This window comes from Sorex araneus, chromosome 1 (genome assembly GCF_027595985.1).
Source record: "Sorex araneus isolate mSorAra2 chromosome 1, mSorAra2.pri, whole genome shotgun sequence".
NCBI classification, from domain to species: domain Eukaryota; kingdom Metazoa; phylum Chordata; class Mammalia; order Eulipotyphla; family Soricidae; genus Sorex; species Sorex araneus.
Genome location: NC_073302.1, coordinates 154,619,246 through 154,637,269, shown reverse-complemented (window position 1 = coordinate 154,637,269; position 18,024 = coordinate 154,619,246). Strand labels below are relative to the sequence as shown.

Here is an 18,024-nt window from a genome sequence, read left to right as displayed (position 1 = left end):
GCTGAGTCTGTCCAAATCCTGGTAGTCAAAAGGCCGCCAGGACACATGGTTTCAGTTTGCTGTGGCTGTTTTTGTTCTATTAACTTTGTTCTCGGGTCACTGTGAGATAGACAAAGCTGTTCATGATTGGATTTCAGTCATATAGTGCTATAGCTTTTTTTAAGCAGGAAAAAAGAAATCTTATGTGCCAGTATAATGGATAAATTTTCTCCCTGGAGTTCAGTCTTGGTCTCCAAAAAGAAGTCAAATGGGCTTATTTCAAATGCCTGCCACATTGCTAGGACCCTTCTTAAGAAAGGCCAAAGCATGAAGTGGACCCCCCATCATAATATGACTGATCTGCCTCCTCATTGCCAGCCCTGGCAATGCTCAGGGATTACTTTGGGCTCTGCACTCAAGGATCACTCCTGGTGGCACTTGAGGGAGCATGTGTGGTGCCAGGGATCAAACTGTGATCATGCAAGGCAAGCACCTTAAGTCCATCTGGCTCTCTGACCTTTATCTGCCTACATCCGACAAGATGGGGACTGTGGCCCCAAGTGGCACAAACGGGAGATCCCAGCAATATAAAATGCTGCTCCGGGTCTGCAAGGGGCAGAGACAGACCCCCTGTCTGAGGCTCACACACTGAAGCATCTCGGGAGACAAATGCTTCCGGACTCACAACCTTAGAAGACAGTCTCACGCAGGCTGTCATACAAAGGACTGGCCTTGATAAACTGACTCAGTAACACACTTACGGGGCACCAAGTGGGTGCTTGTGACCACAGGAAGTGCCAGAACCCCCCGGAACCCCCCTGGTATACAATGCCGACATGGTGTCAGTGCAGGTGGAGCTGAACACTCACTGGGGCAGACCCCACATGGACAGACACACACCCATGCCCACACACACAAACTTCCTGGAGAATGTTCTCTGAAGGAAACGTGGTAGCTGGGAGTGTCCCCATGGAGGCTGATTCAGGGAACCGCTCTGCAGGTCACCAAATACCCCGGTGACCAATGATTCTCTCAGAGCTGGGCAGTTTGGCAATCCCTAGTCACCTGGCACTCACGGAACTCAGCAGCTTTGGGGAATTGGACTTCTCACAGTATTTCATTCTAGCTAGAAACTGAGTCATGGGGTGGCTGCTGGCTCCCCCATCGGCCGCCTATGGTGCAGGTGAGCTGGGATGACTCCCCTAAGGAAGGACAAACCAGAACGGCCAGGCAGACCATGGCCGGGAAGAGAAGTTCAGTGAATAAAGGGCCTCTGGGATGCACCAGAGAGGGAACCCAAACCCCGGAGACTGAGAGCACCTGCAGCTGAAGAACAGTAAGTCAGGGGAGGACGGGTCCCCAGAAGAGCAGGGGAGCAGGAGTGGCTGCCTGGTGTGAGTCTCCGGGGACACACCTGCCTCAGAGGCCCTCAGGGCGTATGGGCTGTGGGCACCCCTTGGAGCTCAGGGCTACTTTTACCAACCCCACCTGCTAAAGGGCCTTGTAGTTCTCAGTGTTTGGGCCTGTAGGACTCCTCCAGCCCCACCTGCCAAGAGGCCTTGCAGTTCTCTGGGTTCTGAGGGTCTGGCAGGACCTTCCAGGGTTAGCATGGGTCATTCCAATGGGGAGCACTGGGTTGAACTTGTTTCAGTTGCTGCAACTTGAGGAATCCCAGTAGACTCTGAAGGTGCCAGCAACACTCACTGTGTCTAGAAAGGTTCGAATCTGGGGGGAGGGAGATGTGCAGAGATCCATGGGCTGGTCTATCAGGTACTCCAGACTAACTCTGTGACCTGACCCCTGACCCCAGGAGCTTCCCATCACTCTGGTGTTAGTCTTCGAGGCCCCACATCTGTTCTCACTGCCCATCTGCAGCCTCAGCAGAGGCCGCATGAGGCAGGGGAGCATGAACTTGATGGCAGCATCGGGGAGAGTCTTATTTATTTATTTATTTTTGCTTTTTGGGTCACACCCAGCGCTGCTCAGAGATTCTTCCTGACTCTGCACTCAGGAATTACTCCTGGTGGTGCTTGGGAGACCATTTGGGATGCCATGGATCAAACCTGGGTGGGCTACATGGAAGGCAAACTCCCTATTCGCTGTACTATCACTCTGGCCCTTGGGGAGAATCTTAGCTCCTCCTAGGAAGGTGCTAGAAAAACACAGCTGACATCACCATTTCTCAGTGGAGAAGCCAGAACTCTACAAAGGTGTCATTCATTCTCCTGCCACCTTCTCTGCTTTTTGGCTGGTGAAAGTATCAGGATGAGACAAGTAAAACTGAGGAGATAGCCTTTTCTCCCCATTCTCGAGCTCTTTGTGCTCCTCCTTCCTGTCTGCTGCCCCTCATCTCCTTCAAAAAAAAGAACTCGGTGTTTGCAGATTGAGATGCGTTTCAGTCTGCATGAACTTTTCTCTCAGGAGTATCTGTGCTCTTAGCTTCGGTGCTAACTGCAGCCAAGGAACAACACTGAATAAGTGATGTCCTCAGAGAAGAGGAAAGCTGGGGCTCCCTTGTCAGGTGCACCTGGGCTACACTAAGCTACTGTATAAACCAGCACCTGTACACAGCCTTACAGTGATTCCTCTGGCAAAGCCTGACAATGGTGTGATGTCTCAGTCAGCCCCTGAGCCGAAAGTACAGTTAATGTAACCAACTACCAAGTGTGCTCTATTAGCCTGTATTAAATCTGTTCAGAACACGTTGCATGTTATCAAGTGGAAATATCATCAATGCACACAGGACAGAGCCCCACTCTATGTTATCTAAGTCTAAGGAACATATAGCGCTTCCTCAGAATGCCGTAACCGTCACTCATACACTTACATATAACTTCACACCTGCACAAAACATGCATCAGCATTCAGGAAAATCCTTATACATCTGCATTGTCACAGACCAGTGGCATAATTCCAGTCTGAAGGCCTCCAGACCTATAAACACAATTGTTTTCGCCTCTAATTGAGTAATTTCAAAGGACTCCAAGTGAATATCTGGGGGTGAATGGGCTCGTGGAACACCCCGACACAGGAAGGATGTCTGTCCTGGTGATTGTGTTAGGGATTCTGGAAAGAGGAAAGCTAGAGAGAAAGACCATGTTTGCACAACACCAAAGTGACCCATGACTATGGTAGCTCAAAAAACTGTGTGATTGCTAACTCACTGCCTAATGAATGCACAGTTCCTACATCTCCAGTCACCAACCCTGGCAGGTAACAAAATGTGACATCAAAACTTTACCTTCACTCTTTCCTTTCCAAGGAAGAAGGCTGTGGCATGCAGGACGTCAGCGGCATGGGTAGAGTTATGGTACGCATTGGAGGAATGGTAGTTGGCTTCAATCACTTGGAGCCAGGCTCGGAGAGTAGTTTCGGTACAGTGTAAAAATTCACACACCCCAAACCGGGAAAAGACCTTTAAGCCCAGGTAAACCAATGGTCTGCAAAACAGAAAAACTCTGAGTCACTGCACTCATTGGCCTAGAAACAGTTTTCTCTGCTGATATAAGGGCATGCAGGTATTTTTTTCCTGAGGTTTACTTGACACACAGCAGTGTTACAACTTCTCTCTTCCCGACTCCTCCAATTAGGAGATGAAGCATTTTTCCTCATGATTTTCTTTACTCCAAGCTGCTTTATGCTGAACAACCCAAATGATTTAGAGATCTCAAGTCATTCAAGGAGTTCTAAGAAGCACAGGTTCCTGCTGGTCCCTTTCCATCTCTGCTTCCTCCTAACCCTTCAAAACACCTTCCTTTGGACCCACTGAGAGTCTACAGGCACAGCTTGTACTGTCATTTGTCTACAGGTGAGCATCAGAAAGGTGCTGCTGGCCACATCCCTGGGATAAACAGCCTTCCCTTGCTCTAGGAAACGGCTTCTTCTGAGGTTCCTAACCTTTCTCCCTGCTGACAGGATGGAACAAAAGGAAAGTCTACATTACTCTCAAGCTCATTTTTGTTAAGGTGGGGTGTTCCAACAAGCTGGGGGCTGAGAATACTAGGGCTGCTGGGACTCACGGATAGAAAGGAACGACCTGGGGAGATGTGAGAGGGACACTGGGGACTTCCTCCTCTGGGCGGTACCAGCTGGATCCATGCTCACACACACATTGTTTCTCTTCACCAAGCCACTGACCCAGGGCCCCTGCTTGGTGGACACTCCTGGCATGGCAGGAGAGGCGGATCCAGGGAGGCCTGTGGCAAGGATTCACCTCCTCCAAGCCCAGAGGTGGAAGCCTTGAGCGGAGCCCTCTGCTCTCCGCCCTCTGCTGCAGGCCACCAGGGGCCACATACCTTTTATGTGTGACAGCTTCCAACTCGAAGATGTTGAACTCCCAGCTTTCCTCGTTATCGAGGAGCTGGGCAATACTGGGGGGCACGTCGTTGATGGTCAGCGGCATCGCCAGGTGACTGTGGCTCTGGTGCACATCTGAGCAGACAGAATAGACGGGGGCGGGGTGAGACTGGGAGCTCGAGGGGCACCAGCAATCCCTCTCATGGGGGCTCCAGGGGAGAACATCTTGGACTGCCAAGGCTAAGAACGTTCTACCTTCAAGGTTCTTCCCTCACGGTATTAAACTCCAAGATGTTTCCCAAATAGACTCATTTGGTTTGGCAGCTTTCCTATATCAATACTTCTTATTCAGATCCTACCAGGGCTGAGAAATTACTTTAACTCAAAGCCCTGGGTTCCAGCGTAGGCCAGAGAGACCCTCTGAGTTCACGGAGACCAACTGCCAAGGTGCTCCCCCAGCAGTCACAGCCGGGGAAGGCCCCGGGCCCAGATGGGGCGGTCAGTGACGACTTACTCTTAGTGAACACATACTCGTTCCCTGACAGCCTCCTCAAGCCATCCTGGAAGAGAGAAAGATGCCGTTAGGAGCACGCCTTATAGGCCGCCACGCCCACTCCTCTCACTAGCCCACCAGAGCCCTGAGTGATGCAGTCAGTGTGAGTCCAGGACACAACACCACACTAAGTCAGGATGTGGCTCGGTGGCCAAGCTCATGCTTGAGACAGGGATACTCTCCTTCCATGGGATTCTCCCCAGGAGGTGAGCAACTGAGTCTCAGATGGAGAGGGCGGCATCCAGGCCCACCCCTTGGCTGTGGTTTGGCTGTTCTTCATGTTATTTTTTTCCCTCTGGCATTTGGAAGCAGCACGAGTGAAATAACAGACGTGACCTTGCTCTGGATGAGGCTTCCTGCATCCCCACAGTCCCCCAGAAAGATGCACTTCTTTTGTGCACCTTAAATTTACTTGTTGATACCAAAGCCAGGGGCCACGTTTGGGGCTATGACCTTCCAACGGAAGGTTTTAGAAAAGGCTGGGGTAGTATCTTTTTAATATTACCAGAAATGCTTTTGCATACATTACTCATGAATAGTATTTCTGTGACTCCAGGGAATGGTCTCTAGGTTCCATGCGCTTGAGTACGTGTGATGCAGCCTCCCTGGCATTTCCGGTTTCCCCTCCTCACTCACCGTCATGAGGCCTCCCACCAGGTCACTGGTGTGGGGGTCTTCATCTTTGGTACCCAGCTGAGGGGAGTACAGTTCGGTGGTCCGTAAAATTTCTAAAACTCTGTCCAGGGCCTCTGCTACAGTGACAGGGCTGTTCTCTTGGGCGGCATTGATTATATTTATAACCTAAGGTAGGAACAGAAGAGAACGAATTTGAGGACACTAGGATTCTCCTTCCCCAAAGTCAGACACAGGACTGGAAATCTAAGGGAACTCGGATACTAACACTTTGGTATGTTCAGAATGGGCAATGCCTCCCTCTCTCTCCTCACTAGGGCAGAGGGTCCCAAATTAATCTGACCTGCTCCCTTTCCAGAAAACCCCCCTCCCTTCCCCAGGAAGCTACATTTTTTAACATGCTGATGCTAGTGTGTACCACCAGTGGCTCATGCTAAGATGTAGTTTAATACAAATTGCAGGGGAGCCAATGTGCTAAGCAAAGAAACAGCAACCCCAGCGCTACTCTCCCATCCCCCACACACACATCTAGGTTGCACAAAGGCTACAGTTGTCCCTGGACTTCTGTAGTACCCTCCAAGGGGCTGTATTGTCCATCTAGGGAGACAGTTCTCAGAATCTGCTCTTCTATTATCCCTTGGGAGACACCCCCATATCTATCATCCACCCACGCCGCCCCCCCAAACTACCCTGGCTCCATGCACACATACTCTGGGAAGCACCCTTCCAACGCTGGCTTGCTGATTCTTCTCCATCCCACCTCTCCAGGTCTCCAGGTCTCCTTCCTCAGAGCTAGGATCCCTCCCTCAGAGTCACTCCCAAAACCAACACATTCATTTCCATAATTCTATTAGTTGGCACAATTCACACACCACCAGTATTCACACCCCCATCCTCACCCAACTTGGGGCCTCTGGACTCATAACTTTGATGGCCATTCTGAGACATTCAACTGCCACCTCTGTTGGGATATCTTACTCACATTGCCAAACTAAAGTATATCTTGCTCCTCCCTCCCCAAACAAGATTTTTTTTTTTTGCTTTTTTGGGTCACACCCGGCAATGCATAGGGGTTACTCCTGGCTCTGCACTCAGGAATTATTCCTGGCGGTGCTCAGGGGACCATATGGGATGCTGGGATTTGAACCTGGGTTGGCCGCGTGCAAGGCAAACGCCCTACTCGCTGTGCTATCGCTCCAGCCCCCAAACAAGATATTTTTAAAAACAAAAACAAAAACAAACAAAACAAATCAAAGACAAAAGAAGAAAAAAAAAGGTTTCTTCCCAGGCTTTTCAGTAAAATAATCCACACACACCCATACCAAGCATCCGAGGGAGGCAGGGCTTTCCTCTCCATAACCTGAGATTATAATTTATCACCAAGAAAGAGAGATGCTTTACCCTGAGGCATTTCCCAAACCTCTTTGTGTCTCTTCACCTCCACTGGCCTGTGATTCCGGAACAGCATCCTGACGGGCCTTCCTCTCAGCCCTGCCCTCTCCCGTCCACTCTCCACAGTGCCATGGGTGTTCTTATCACACAGCCAGCAGCATGCCACACCCTCCTCAAAAGGTTTCAGTGGTGTCCACTACACAAGTGCAAAGGGTCAACTCATGATGGCGATGCTGGTGCCGGCCCCTTCTCCTCTTTGTGCTGTGGTTGCCTCCCTCGCCTCAGAGCTCCCGCTGCTGCTGTGTCTGTGCCCAGGGCTCTCTCTCCTCTCTCCTCTCTTCTAACATCTCTGCATCTCTTCTAACATCTAGCACCCCCAGTCCTGCTTCCAACACCACATCCCCTCCCTCAGCCCCAATGACACTTGCTGGAATCGGCAGCCACACATCATGTGTTCACGTCACATCTGATGTCTGCGTCGCTCTATGCATGGCCTGTAAACGCTGACGTCAGAGCTATGTCATTCATTACTCTGGATCCCCAGTTCATAACTCACTGTTGGGCTGCCCTGGTGGCAGCTGCCACTCACCTTCGTGATGGGAGCCTCGATGGTCATGGAGTGGATCCTGGCCATGGAAGGGTAGCGCCGATTCTGCAGGCTGGGTGCTGCAGAGAGAGGGGCATCAGGTTAGGGGAAGGGGGATGCCCCAAAGAGCCCTTTGTCGATTGACGGTCTGGTTAGCACAGGACAACCATTTCCCGCTGCTTCCCCCATCTCCCGGGAGAAAGACCCAACCTAGTGACGACTTATCTCTTAACGCTGGAAGACTGAGCAGGAGGGCTCCTTAAATCCCACAAGCTCCGAGTTGGGAGGGATTGCAGAGATCTGATAGGAGCCTGAGACCCCTTTCAAAACCTGCATAATCCCCAAGGTTCACTTTTTCTTAAGTCACTGAAGCCCCACCCTGACAATCTGACAATGCCCACCCTTTAGACTGGAACTACTAACCATTTAGACTGGAACTACTAACCATGTTATGTGGCAGCTGCTGTGCTGTGTGTGTGTGTGTGGGTGGTGGTGGGGGGCACGGAAGGCATGAGAATGGGAAGCAGAAGATCGAGTCCACTCTCCACACAAATTACAACCATGCACTTCACCTGCCTAAGTCTCTGGATTCTTAACACCCAATAGCTGTGGGGGTTGCAGAGCTAAAATGCAGACATTCTCCTTGCTCTATCACCTCTCCTGCCTTTAGGATCCATCCCATTTGTCAAATCAAAGTTCAATGAAAGAGTAAGCCCATCATCTGTTCTCCTCTCTGACTAACACCCGCAGCACCTGGCACGGTGGGCCGCACCCTCCCTCCTGCCAGCCTCTTCTCATTTCTGGTACTTGCTGGCTCATCTGCGTTCCTTCATTGCCTCATTGCCCCATTGACTCTCTCTTGGAGGGGCACCGTCAAGCCTTGCACTGAGAACGTCTGCTTTGAGATGCCCCCTCTGCTCAGGCCAGCGCTGTCACCTTTATAACTCTTGAATCACATCTCCAGCCCTGAATGAGCCCCAGCCTTGCATTGTAGCCCAACCACCTGCATGACGATTAATCTACTCACGCTCCCTGGCTCCCCCACCTCAATGTCTCTCCACCTGAATACAGTCCCATTCCCGTAAGTATTAGTTCTCGCATTCCCAGGGAGGAGAGAAGTCAGTCACTCATTCTTCACCTAGAAATGAAACCTTAGAATCACCTCCCTGCGGAGCTAACACTGATTACTTAGGCCCGACTGACTGAATGCCAATCACATGTTTTGGCTGAACGCTGTGGCAGCAGTGAGGAATGCTTTGCTAACTCCTGCCTCAGAGTTCATTTGTGACATCTTAATAGGGAAGAAAAGGGGAAACAGCTGGTGACGAAACTGGGCAGGCAGGACTTGGAGGCCTTCCACCACCAGCAGTAGGGCGTGCCCTTCAATAGCTCATAATACACCCTGCGTCGGTTATGTGACCCAGTATTCCTCCTGGGTCCTGAAGGAACAAACCCCAGTATCATTTCAAACAGAAAACCAAGAATATAAAAAGATTTTAAAAGATGGAACGTTCAGGACTGGGGAGTTAGTGCAGGTTAAGGCACATGCCTTACATGTGCCAACCTGAGTTTGATTCATGGCACTACATATAGTCTCCTGAACATCTAGGGTGCAGGCCTTGTGGCCCCCATGCATGAGGCAGGGCCTGAGCAGCCCTGCATCTTCAGGGCTTCACACTTAACCACCAGCCCACTTGGCTGAAAATTGCTGAAATGGTCTCAAGGTCCTTTGAGCATAGCTTGGGAGGCCATCTCCCCCCAGCCCCCTGAAATAGAATTTTAAAAGTCAACCAAAATTTCAGTCCACTGCAAAAAAGGTAAAAAAATTAAAGCCAATTTAGTTAAAATCTTCCTCCCAGTGGCTTTTTTTTTTTTTTTTGCTTTTTGGGTCACACCTGGCGATGCACAGGGGTTACTCCTGGCTCTGCACTCAGGAATTACCCCTGGCGGTGCTCAGGGGACCATATGGGATGCTGGGATTCGAACCCGGGTTGGCCGCGTGCAAGGCAAACGCCCTACCCGCTGTGCTATCACTCCAGCCCCCCTCCCAGTGGCTTTGTTTATATGCTGATTGATTGCTGAATCCAGTCCTCTGTCATTTTCCACAACTGTAAAAATGTTCCCCCCCCTCCAAAAAAAAAAAAAAAAAGAACCCAATACTTCTGCTTACCATCACTGCCTCGAGAGGATATAGACTTCACATCAATGGATTCTTTCCTCCTGTTCTTGTGTCGGAATGAGTGAGACTCTGAGGATGTCAGATTAGAAATGGAAAGTGATTCGTTTGTTGGGTTTTTTTTTTTTTAGCTTATTCCCAGGTGAAGCTTAAACACATTTTCCAAGAAAACAAGGCGGCTTTCCAAACACTGTACATTTTTAAAGGAAGATGAGCACATCACTTCCTTTTCAAATCACCCAGAAACAGAATCACTGTCATGTCAATAAAAATAACCAAACTGCACAAAGTGAGGCTCTGTTCCTACAGCCCTCAGCATGCCACAGGCTGGGCTTTGCCATCAAGTGTCGTGGCTTGCGTTAATAAAATTTCTTTTCACAAATAAATGTCAAAACAGGAGATATGAAGGTTTCAGTTTGATAATATCTTTAACTGGGGAAGGCTGCCATGGAGATACTGTGGAAATAAAATACCAGTGAGATCACAAAAAGTCGGAATTTGAGAAATGAAATGTGGATCGATTACAGGAGCCTCTGAAAAGTCAGACCTCATTCTCTTGAGGCCATGGTCGCCTCAGATGAGGTCTGCTGCCAATCACAGGGGGACAGAGCAGAAAGGGCAGCCTGTGATCACCAATAATGTCCAACAACCCATGTGAGTTCTGATTTTCAGGAGGGAGAAGAAAGCACTTCTCAGTTCTGTTGTGGGCCTTTGCAGACCTACAATTGAGCACTCAACATGCACTGTTCAGTTCATGCAAGAGCTCTGCTGACGGACAATGCCATGGGGTAATCCCACATCAGACTGCAGCGAGGACTCCAGAAACAGCATTTCCAGGAGACTGAAATCTCTCCAGGAGACAAAAATCCCTCTTGTGGGGGGAGCTCATGAGCAAGGAGAGAAACTGAGCCATAATCATCATTCCTCACTGTGCGGGACAGGAGGCAGACAGGGAACTTGGCGCAGAGAATGGGTTTTCAATAAGTGAACATCTTCCAAGAAGAAAAAGAGATGCAGGAACACTTCTCTATAAATTCTCCATCAGTTTTGTCCTTTTTGCAGAAGCCCACTGTACTCTCTGGAACATCCCTCTCTCTCCCCCATATTCTGCTAATGAAACTAACTATGCTGGAAAAAAGAATGGTCTAATGACACCTTAAAAGAGGTGCCAGAAAGCCTCAGACTTAAAAGGTACCAAGTCTAAAGCCAAACTGCCAAAATTCAATTTTCTACTAGACAGGTGAGTCGTGCAAGTCAGGGATGTGCTTTAACATCTGTTAGCACCAAAATCTATGGAATGAAAGTCAGAGCAGCTAGTTGACAGGCTGTGGGGAGATGTGATGGCTTTATCCGGGTAGAGCAAGGAGGTAGTGCAGTTTGGTTATTTTTATTAACCATTATTTCTATAAGTACAAATCCGTGTATTTGCATGTGCAGCTTCTTTCAGGTATACCTGATATAGTCACTACCTGCTGGTTTCACTTCATGATGTCTCATAAACTTCTTTAGAGAATCTTTTTTTTTTTTTTTAAGCCCGGTAGTATCCTCAACCAGGATTCAATGACAAGACTAAGTCTGGATTATATTTGTGTCACAAAAGGTGAATAGCAGAACTGTTATAAAGCTCATGCAAATACTGTGGCCAGAAAATCTGTTTTTAAAGGACCCAGCTTAAAATACCTAGTGTATGTTGGCCTAGTTCTGACCTTCCACACTCTGTTTACTACACTGTGTGTGGCCATGGGTATGAGGTTCCATATTTCTTTATAAAGACACTGTAGGTGGTTGCACTTGAGGTGATATTGCTATCATATGGCACTTCCCAAACGCCATGAAGTGACCATTGTTGCTCACAAGACATACATTTTTTTTACTTATTCAGAGACATAATAACCATATTCATCCCTAATATGTTTACCAAATAATCAAGTCTGGTATATTAAAGATTTAAATAAAAACATGATATTAACATAAAACACTATGTTTCTACTTAAGATAGGAAAATTTCTCAAAATGGGGTTTCTAAATAAAACTCAAGTAGGAAAGTTAGTTTTATGGATGTGGCCCCTGTTGGCTAGTTGAATTTTAAATAATTCATTAGAAATTATTCAAAGATGGCTTGTACTTATTCTTCTTGTTTTTTATCCCAGTAAAAAATTAAGAGATTGTATAATAATAGAATAATTCAAATTTGAAGAAATTTATCTTCAGTAAAGGCCATTTCAATCAAAGAGTTTGCTATTCATTTTCTCAGCAGATGCTTGTGGAATAAATTTAAAAATCAGAGAAAAAAGATTAAAGGGAGGTTAAAGCATCTGTAGTCAGTTGCAAAATAAATAGTGTCCTGCACAAGGAATAACCATCACTTAGTGAGCACCTATGGCATCCCAAATATGGTATTATTCCTTTAACTACAGTGATCATATAAAATTATCACAATTCTGAGAGCTACAGAGTGTAACCCCTAGTTTGCTGATGAGAAAATTAAATGTGGAGAGATTACACAGGGAACTCAAAGTCAAGGAGTTAAGAAATGGTGGGACCTAAACTTTACAGAATAGAAGGATTTCAATACTTCAATGTTCTGTCTCAATTGAATAGGATATTGATCTGGTATGATCAAGGCAATACCAGACACTGCAAAAAATTTGGAAATATTTCTAACAATTTTTGGTACCAAGATGCCTTAAGTCAAGTAAAAGAAAATGCTTACTGTAAATTGTATAAGTAACTAATTAAAACATCTGAGAGACTGTGTGGGGGGGTGGGGTGGAAGAGAGAGGAAGGGAAAGAGGGAGGGAGGGATAGAAAGGGAGAGAGAGAGGGAGAGAGAGAGAGGGATAGAAAGAGAGAGAGAGAGATTGTGGTCACCATGCTGTCCCTGACTGTCCTTTTCTAGAGGCTCCTGTGTTAAGTGGGGAGGAGCACTAATAGCTCAAGGTCGGGTACTCGTAGACACTATAAGTGTTTTCCCATTCTCTGAATGATCTGAGAGTTCCAGACCTTTCCATATGTGGTGTAAGCACACCCAGCCCCATTTTATGTAACAGATCAAATCAGACCGTCAAAAAGGCTTGCTCCAATCTGAGGTGAGGGAGAGGGGAGTGCAATGGCCAGGGGAAAACCCTGTGCTCTCTACTGCATTTATCCAGGGAAGGCTGATAAGGGCTGGACGTGTCCCCTCGTGGTTCGAGGACCACTCTTTTTACGGTTCACCTGCTAGATAACAGTCACTAGCCAGCAGGACAAAACTTGGCTGGAGAAGGTTCTCAGTAGAAAGGAAGTGAAGACTCAAAACTGTTCAGGGACCCTACTTTGCTTCTGCCTCCCCAACTTTCCAACAGAGACTCTCAAATCAGTGCCCCTGGGGGCCAGGTGTGGGGTTGGAGGGCACTAATCATCCTGACCTCTTCAGAGCCCCCAGTACGCTGGGCCCCACCGCGCCTCCCACACGGATAAGAGGAAAAGCAAAGCATTCTCACCTGTCTGGGAGTTGTCTCCTGAGTCCCGATGGACCTTGTGAATCTAAGGCAGTTCCAAAGTGGGGTGAAACAAGAGAGGGAGAGAGAGAGAGAGAGAGATGTTCAGATGGGTATTGGCTCCCCTTCCAAATAGTTGCATTTAAGAAAGTGTTGGGGACGTCACAAAGCACAGGGTTGCACAGACAGAGGGAGCAGATGACAGATGGACCCCAGGTGACCTCACTGCCAAGACTGTGCCTATTCACTCCGAGGGGCCCACGGGATGTTATGGCCCAGTGGCACATCTAAATCACTGCCATCTGTTCTCACTCGGACAGACTGTAGAGCGACAAAAGTCTGACAAAACTTAAGATTCTCACGAGGCGAATAACCTGTTCCTATATTAACACTTACAAAAATCCTTTCTATGTTATGAAAATAATCTGAAGCCGGGGTGGTGGTTCGGAGGAATGAGTTCCTGTGTTCAAGCCCCTGAGCGGCTGGCCCCCCAGGTGGCCCCCCCAAGCTGCTGGGTGTGGCCTGCAAAATACCTAAGAAACGGCATAAAAATAATCTTAATTCAAGTCCAGGATTTTTTTTATAACCTTTCCCAAACCTATTTTTTTTTGCTTTTTTTGAGTCACACCCAGCAATGCTCAGGGGTTACTCCTGGTTCTGCACTCAGGAATTACTCCCGGCAGTGTGCTCGAGAGACCATATGGGATGCTGGGAATCGAACCCAGGTTGGCCACGTGCAAGGCAAACACCCTACCCGTTGTGATATCTCTCCAGCCCCTCCCAAACCTCTTAATTATAGACAGAGTCCATTTACAAAGTTCTTTTTCACAGTAAGAACGGAACTTAGAGACCATTTAATATACCTAGTTCTTTTCAAGAATTTTGATCGTGTGCTAATGCCCAATGTATGTCTGTTGAACAAGGAAGCCCCTGACAGTTGAAATAACAGATATGCTTTCGTTGGCATTCTCATTTCTTGTGTTTGTACATTTAGATGCATCTAGTTTGAGCAAACTCGATCCTGAGCATCCTGCTTTGCTGCTAAATCTTCCCACCTGCTGCTGCTCAAACCTTTAACTCTTTCAGCCTCTTAGTAACTGGGGGTAAGCTCACTACCACATGAGACAGGGGGCGTCTGCTGCATTGACTAGGAAGAGGAGGGGGCTGAGTGTCATTCATTGCAACAGCCACAAACACGGTGGGTATAGGCAGACAGCTCTGTTGCAGCTTGACTGAGCTGAGGAAAAAAAAATTAAAAGAAAATAATGACAGTGTAAGCAAAGTATTACAATAGTATTTTGGGCAGAAGGGAGATGGCTCAAAGGGCTGGAGAGCATGCTCTGCGTGTAGGAACCCCAAGCCCGAGTTCCATCCCTGGTACAGCACGCTCTCCTCACCCTGCACTGAGCATATGAGGAAGTAGCTCTTAACCACCACCACCCTCGCTCCCAAAGAGGGTTTTTTCCTCTTAATATGCTCAGTGCATTTTTTCTTAACGATAAGGACTGAACACAGGGCAGTGCCAGTGTGAGATCTGGTGGTCACATGACTCAGAGCTGGGACTATCCCAGCCTGCTGAGCACTGAGACCTTTTACTTCCTGTGTAGATATTTATGTCACATTTTCCCTTTGCAGAGAACCACCATTTGCTACCAAGTGATGGGATACAGGGGGAATTTTTGACATGGCCCCAAATACAACCGTTGACTTGCAGATGGTGTTCCCAGTCTGCTTCAGTGCAGAAACAGGGGACCTCACATAGGTAGTTTTGCTCTCGGAATCCCAATATACCTTTTCCCTGGGAACAAAGTCCCAAGGCTCCTCAGATTATGTCCACAACAAAATAAATTTTAAAAAGATCCCTCTCATATGTGGGATGTAAAGAAACATAATAAAGGAACAACAAAAGGCCACAGGAATAAATAAAAGGTATTGGAACTGGAGATTTTGTCCACAGATCTGAGCCTCCATAAGAAAGGGGGTGTCTGGGAAGGGCCTGTGGACACAGTGGGGGGAGGGCGGCGGGCTCTCTGGTGACAGATATGGTGCTAGGATGATGTATGCATGGAAAGTATAATTAACAGTATTGTAAATCCTGCTACCGCAATACAAATGTTTCTAAAAAGACAAAAAAAATTAAATGCCCACCCATCCTATCAGCCAGCTCTTCAACATTCAGCTTCACTCCTGAACATTTATTCACATTAGAATAAACTTATTCACAAAAGGACTGTGTAAGATTGTTCAAAGGAGTCCAAACTGGAAATACCCTAGAAGTTCACCAAGTGAAATAAACTATGATGGATTGATGCAATGGAATACTATGCAGTAATAGAAGGAAAAAATTAGAGCACGGATAAATTCTACAACATTCTGGTAAGTGAAAGAAGCCAAACATAAAACAGCACACATATGAAGCTCTTGAACAGACAGATGTGACCTATGATGGAATAATTCTGAAGTGTTTCTTCTAGGATGGAAAGGAGGGAGTAGAATGAGGACAGACTGAGATATAGCACAATGGGATCTTCTGGTGTAATGTTTGCTATCTTACACCAGGGATCTGGGTCAGTATTCCTCAAAACTCAAGAAATGCTATGTTTCAGATTTGTGTATTTAACTCTGTGTAACTTTCACTTAAGAAAACTATTGTTAAACTAATGTTAAACTCTAGTTACAAATATGCGTGCTGGGACCAGAGAGTGAGCACAGGAGGTAAAACCTTACAAGTTGCCTTACATGTGGCAACTTTGGATTTATCCTGGTTCAATCCCAAGCACTACACATGAAGTGTTGTCAGGTACAACACTTGCACTCCCCTCACCCAAAAGAATATAAATGCTAAAGTACCAAGGACTAAAACAACAAACATGCTTACAACTTAGTTTGCAATCCATCAAAAAAGATGGTCCAGTGAATAGAGGGTTAGGTCGACAGCGAGGTATATGATGAAGAGAAGTATTAACTGTTGCATCTGGGTGATGGACATAGAAGAATTTTTTTATTATAAGTAACTTACAATAAATACTTACAGTTCTTTGAACCCTTCATATGCCTGAATATTTTCACAATAAAACACAGGGGGAAATATAGACTTAACTGAGAATTAAGAAATCAGATTGATGGCTAAAAACTGGAAGTCTAAAATGTCAATTCTGTAACTCTGAACATAATGAAGGAAACAGAACAACCTGAAACTGAGTGAGAAAAAACACATATTATGGTCCCTGGACTCTACACCATGAGCCTGGAAGGGAAGGGAAGTGAAAACTGCAAATCCAAATCAGGAAATTGAAGACAAAAGCTGTCAATTTTGGAGCTGCTAAGACTCAGGTAATTACATAAAATTCTAATTTAAATAATTTATTTGTCTGATACCTATAATTATGGAGTTACCCAAAACCCTAAATTATCCTGATTATCTCCATAGGGAAAAACACCCTGAGCATTAACTACATAAAAACATTCCTCTTCATAGGTTATGCTCAAATCATGAGACATTCTGGCCATTAAAAAGAGACAAGGCCAGATGGGTACAATTACAAGCAGGCAGGAAAAGAAATACTGGATGCCTGCTTACAAGTTCATTTCCAAATCACCTTGGAATGTAAACAGCATTTCGTAGAAAGTATAAGTGTCTTTGCCATTATGTTGAAATATTGGTGTTGTCACTAACAAAGTGATAAAAGGCATGTCACAATTATAATCACTAGATATTGTGGACTGGCGTGATAGCACAGTGGGTAGGGTGTTTGCCTTGCATGCGGCCAACCCAGGTTCAATTCTTCTATCCCTCTCAGAGAGCCTGGCAAGCTACTGAGAGTATCCCGCCCACACGGCAGAGCCTTGCAAGCTCCCCGTGGCGTATTCGATATGCCAAAAACAGTGACAACAAATCTCTCAATAGAGATGCTACTGATGCCCACTTGAGCAAATTGATAAATAATGGGATGGTAGTGTAGACAGTACAGTGCAGATATTGTGGTACTCAAGGGGACCACCCTTAATGATTCCCTTTCTCTCTCTTCCCTAGGTCGAGTTCATTAACAATTCTTGTAAAATTTCCAAAATCTTCAAAGCACCTCTGGGGCAACCCACTTCCTTTCTCTCTGAGGTGGGCAGGCTTCTGTCAGCTCTCTTCTGAGCTGGACACCACCCTCAGATGAAGTCCAGACTGATCCTGCCATCTCCTGCTTAACACCCACTTCCACTCTCCTGGGTCAACTCCACATGGAAAGTAGGTGATGAGTCACCATTGAGTGGCCGGAACCCCCACTCTGCCCAGGCTTTCAGCTTGCAGACTTGAAATGCTGGGCTTTGTTCTTCTTCCCAATTTTCCTTTTTTTCCACAGCAGGGCTTTGCCCACTTAAGTCTTCTGCCCAAAGCATCTCCACTCACTTTTGCCTTTCTCGCCTCCAGACCTGAGCTGGAGGGTGATTTCCACAGGTTTTCCTGCCCATTCCTCAGGAGGGTTCTCAAGGTCAAGCTCCCTGTGACAAGTTCTCGGTGGACTTTTCCTTTATCACCTTTCTCATGGTTGAGAAATACACGCTTATCTGAGTAATGCTTGTTCTCCTGCCAAATTCCATTGAAGTGGGGATTATGTCTCACTTCATCACCTCTGTCTAACGTAATGCACTGGGCACAGAGAGACTCAAGAAACCCTGAAATGAGTTTCTGAAATACTGAATTAGTTTACCCTGATATAGTATAGTTGGTAAAAACACTCCTTACTGATTCGGCCATCATACTGGCTTTTGTTGCCTTTGTTGATTATAGTAACATTTCCCCCCAACTCATTAACTTGCAAAGTGTCTCTTGCTAACATTAAGGGAGTTTTACATATAATGTGTTGATTTGTAAAAAGCAAATGCTAGACACAAAGGACTAGCACAGAGGCTTAGAGCACCTGCCTTGCAAGGCTGAAAC

At 46.7% G+C, this 18,024-nt stretch overlaps 1 protein-coding gene across 5 annotated transcripts in view; it reads right to left on the bottom strand.

Moving 5' to 3' along the window:
• Nucleotides 1–18,024, bottom strand: part of PDE8B (phosphodiesterase 8B) — a 271,146-nt gene that overhangs the window by 17,802 nt on the left and 235,320 nt on the right. For all 5 annotated transcript variants that reach the window (XM_055124214.1, XM_055124215.1, XM_055124212.1 and 2 more), the window contains exons 11-17: nucleotides 13,098–13,140; nucleotides 9,610–9,687; nucleotides 7,443–7,519; nucleotides 5,465–5,629; nucleotides 4,790–4,835; nucleotides 4,275–4,410; nucleotides 3,221–3,419 (exon numbers count right to left, since the gene is read on the bottom strand). In XM_055124214.1, coding sequence (XP_054980189.1) covers nucleotides 3,221–3,419; nucleotides 4,275–4,410; nucleotides 4,790–4,835; nucleotides 5,465–5,629; nucleotides 7,443–7,519; nucleotides 9,610–9,687; nucleotides 13,098–13,140 — 744 coding nt within the window. The remainder of the gene's footprint in view (nucleotides 1–3,220; nucleotides 3,420–4,274; nucleotides 4,411–4,789; nucleotides 4,836–5,464; nucleotides 5,630–7,442; nucleotides 7,520–9,609; nucleotides 9,688–13,097; nucleotides 13,141–18,024) is intronic.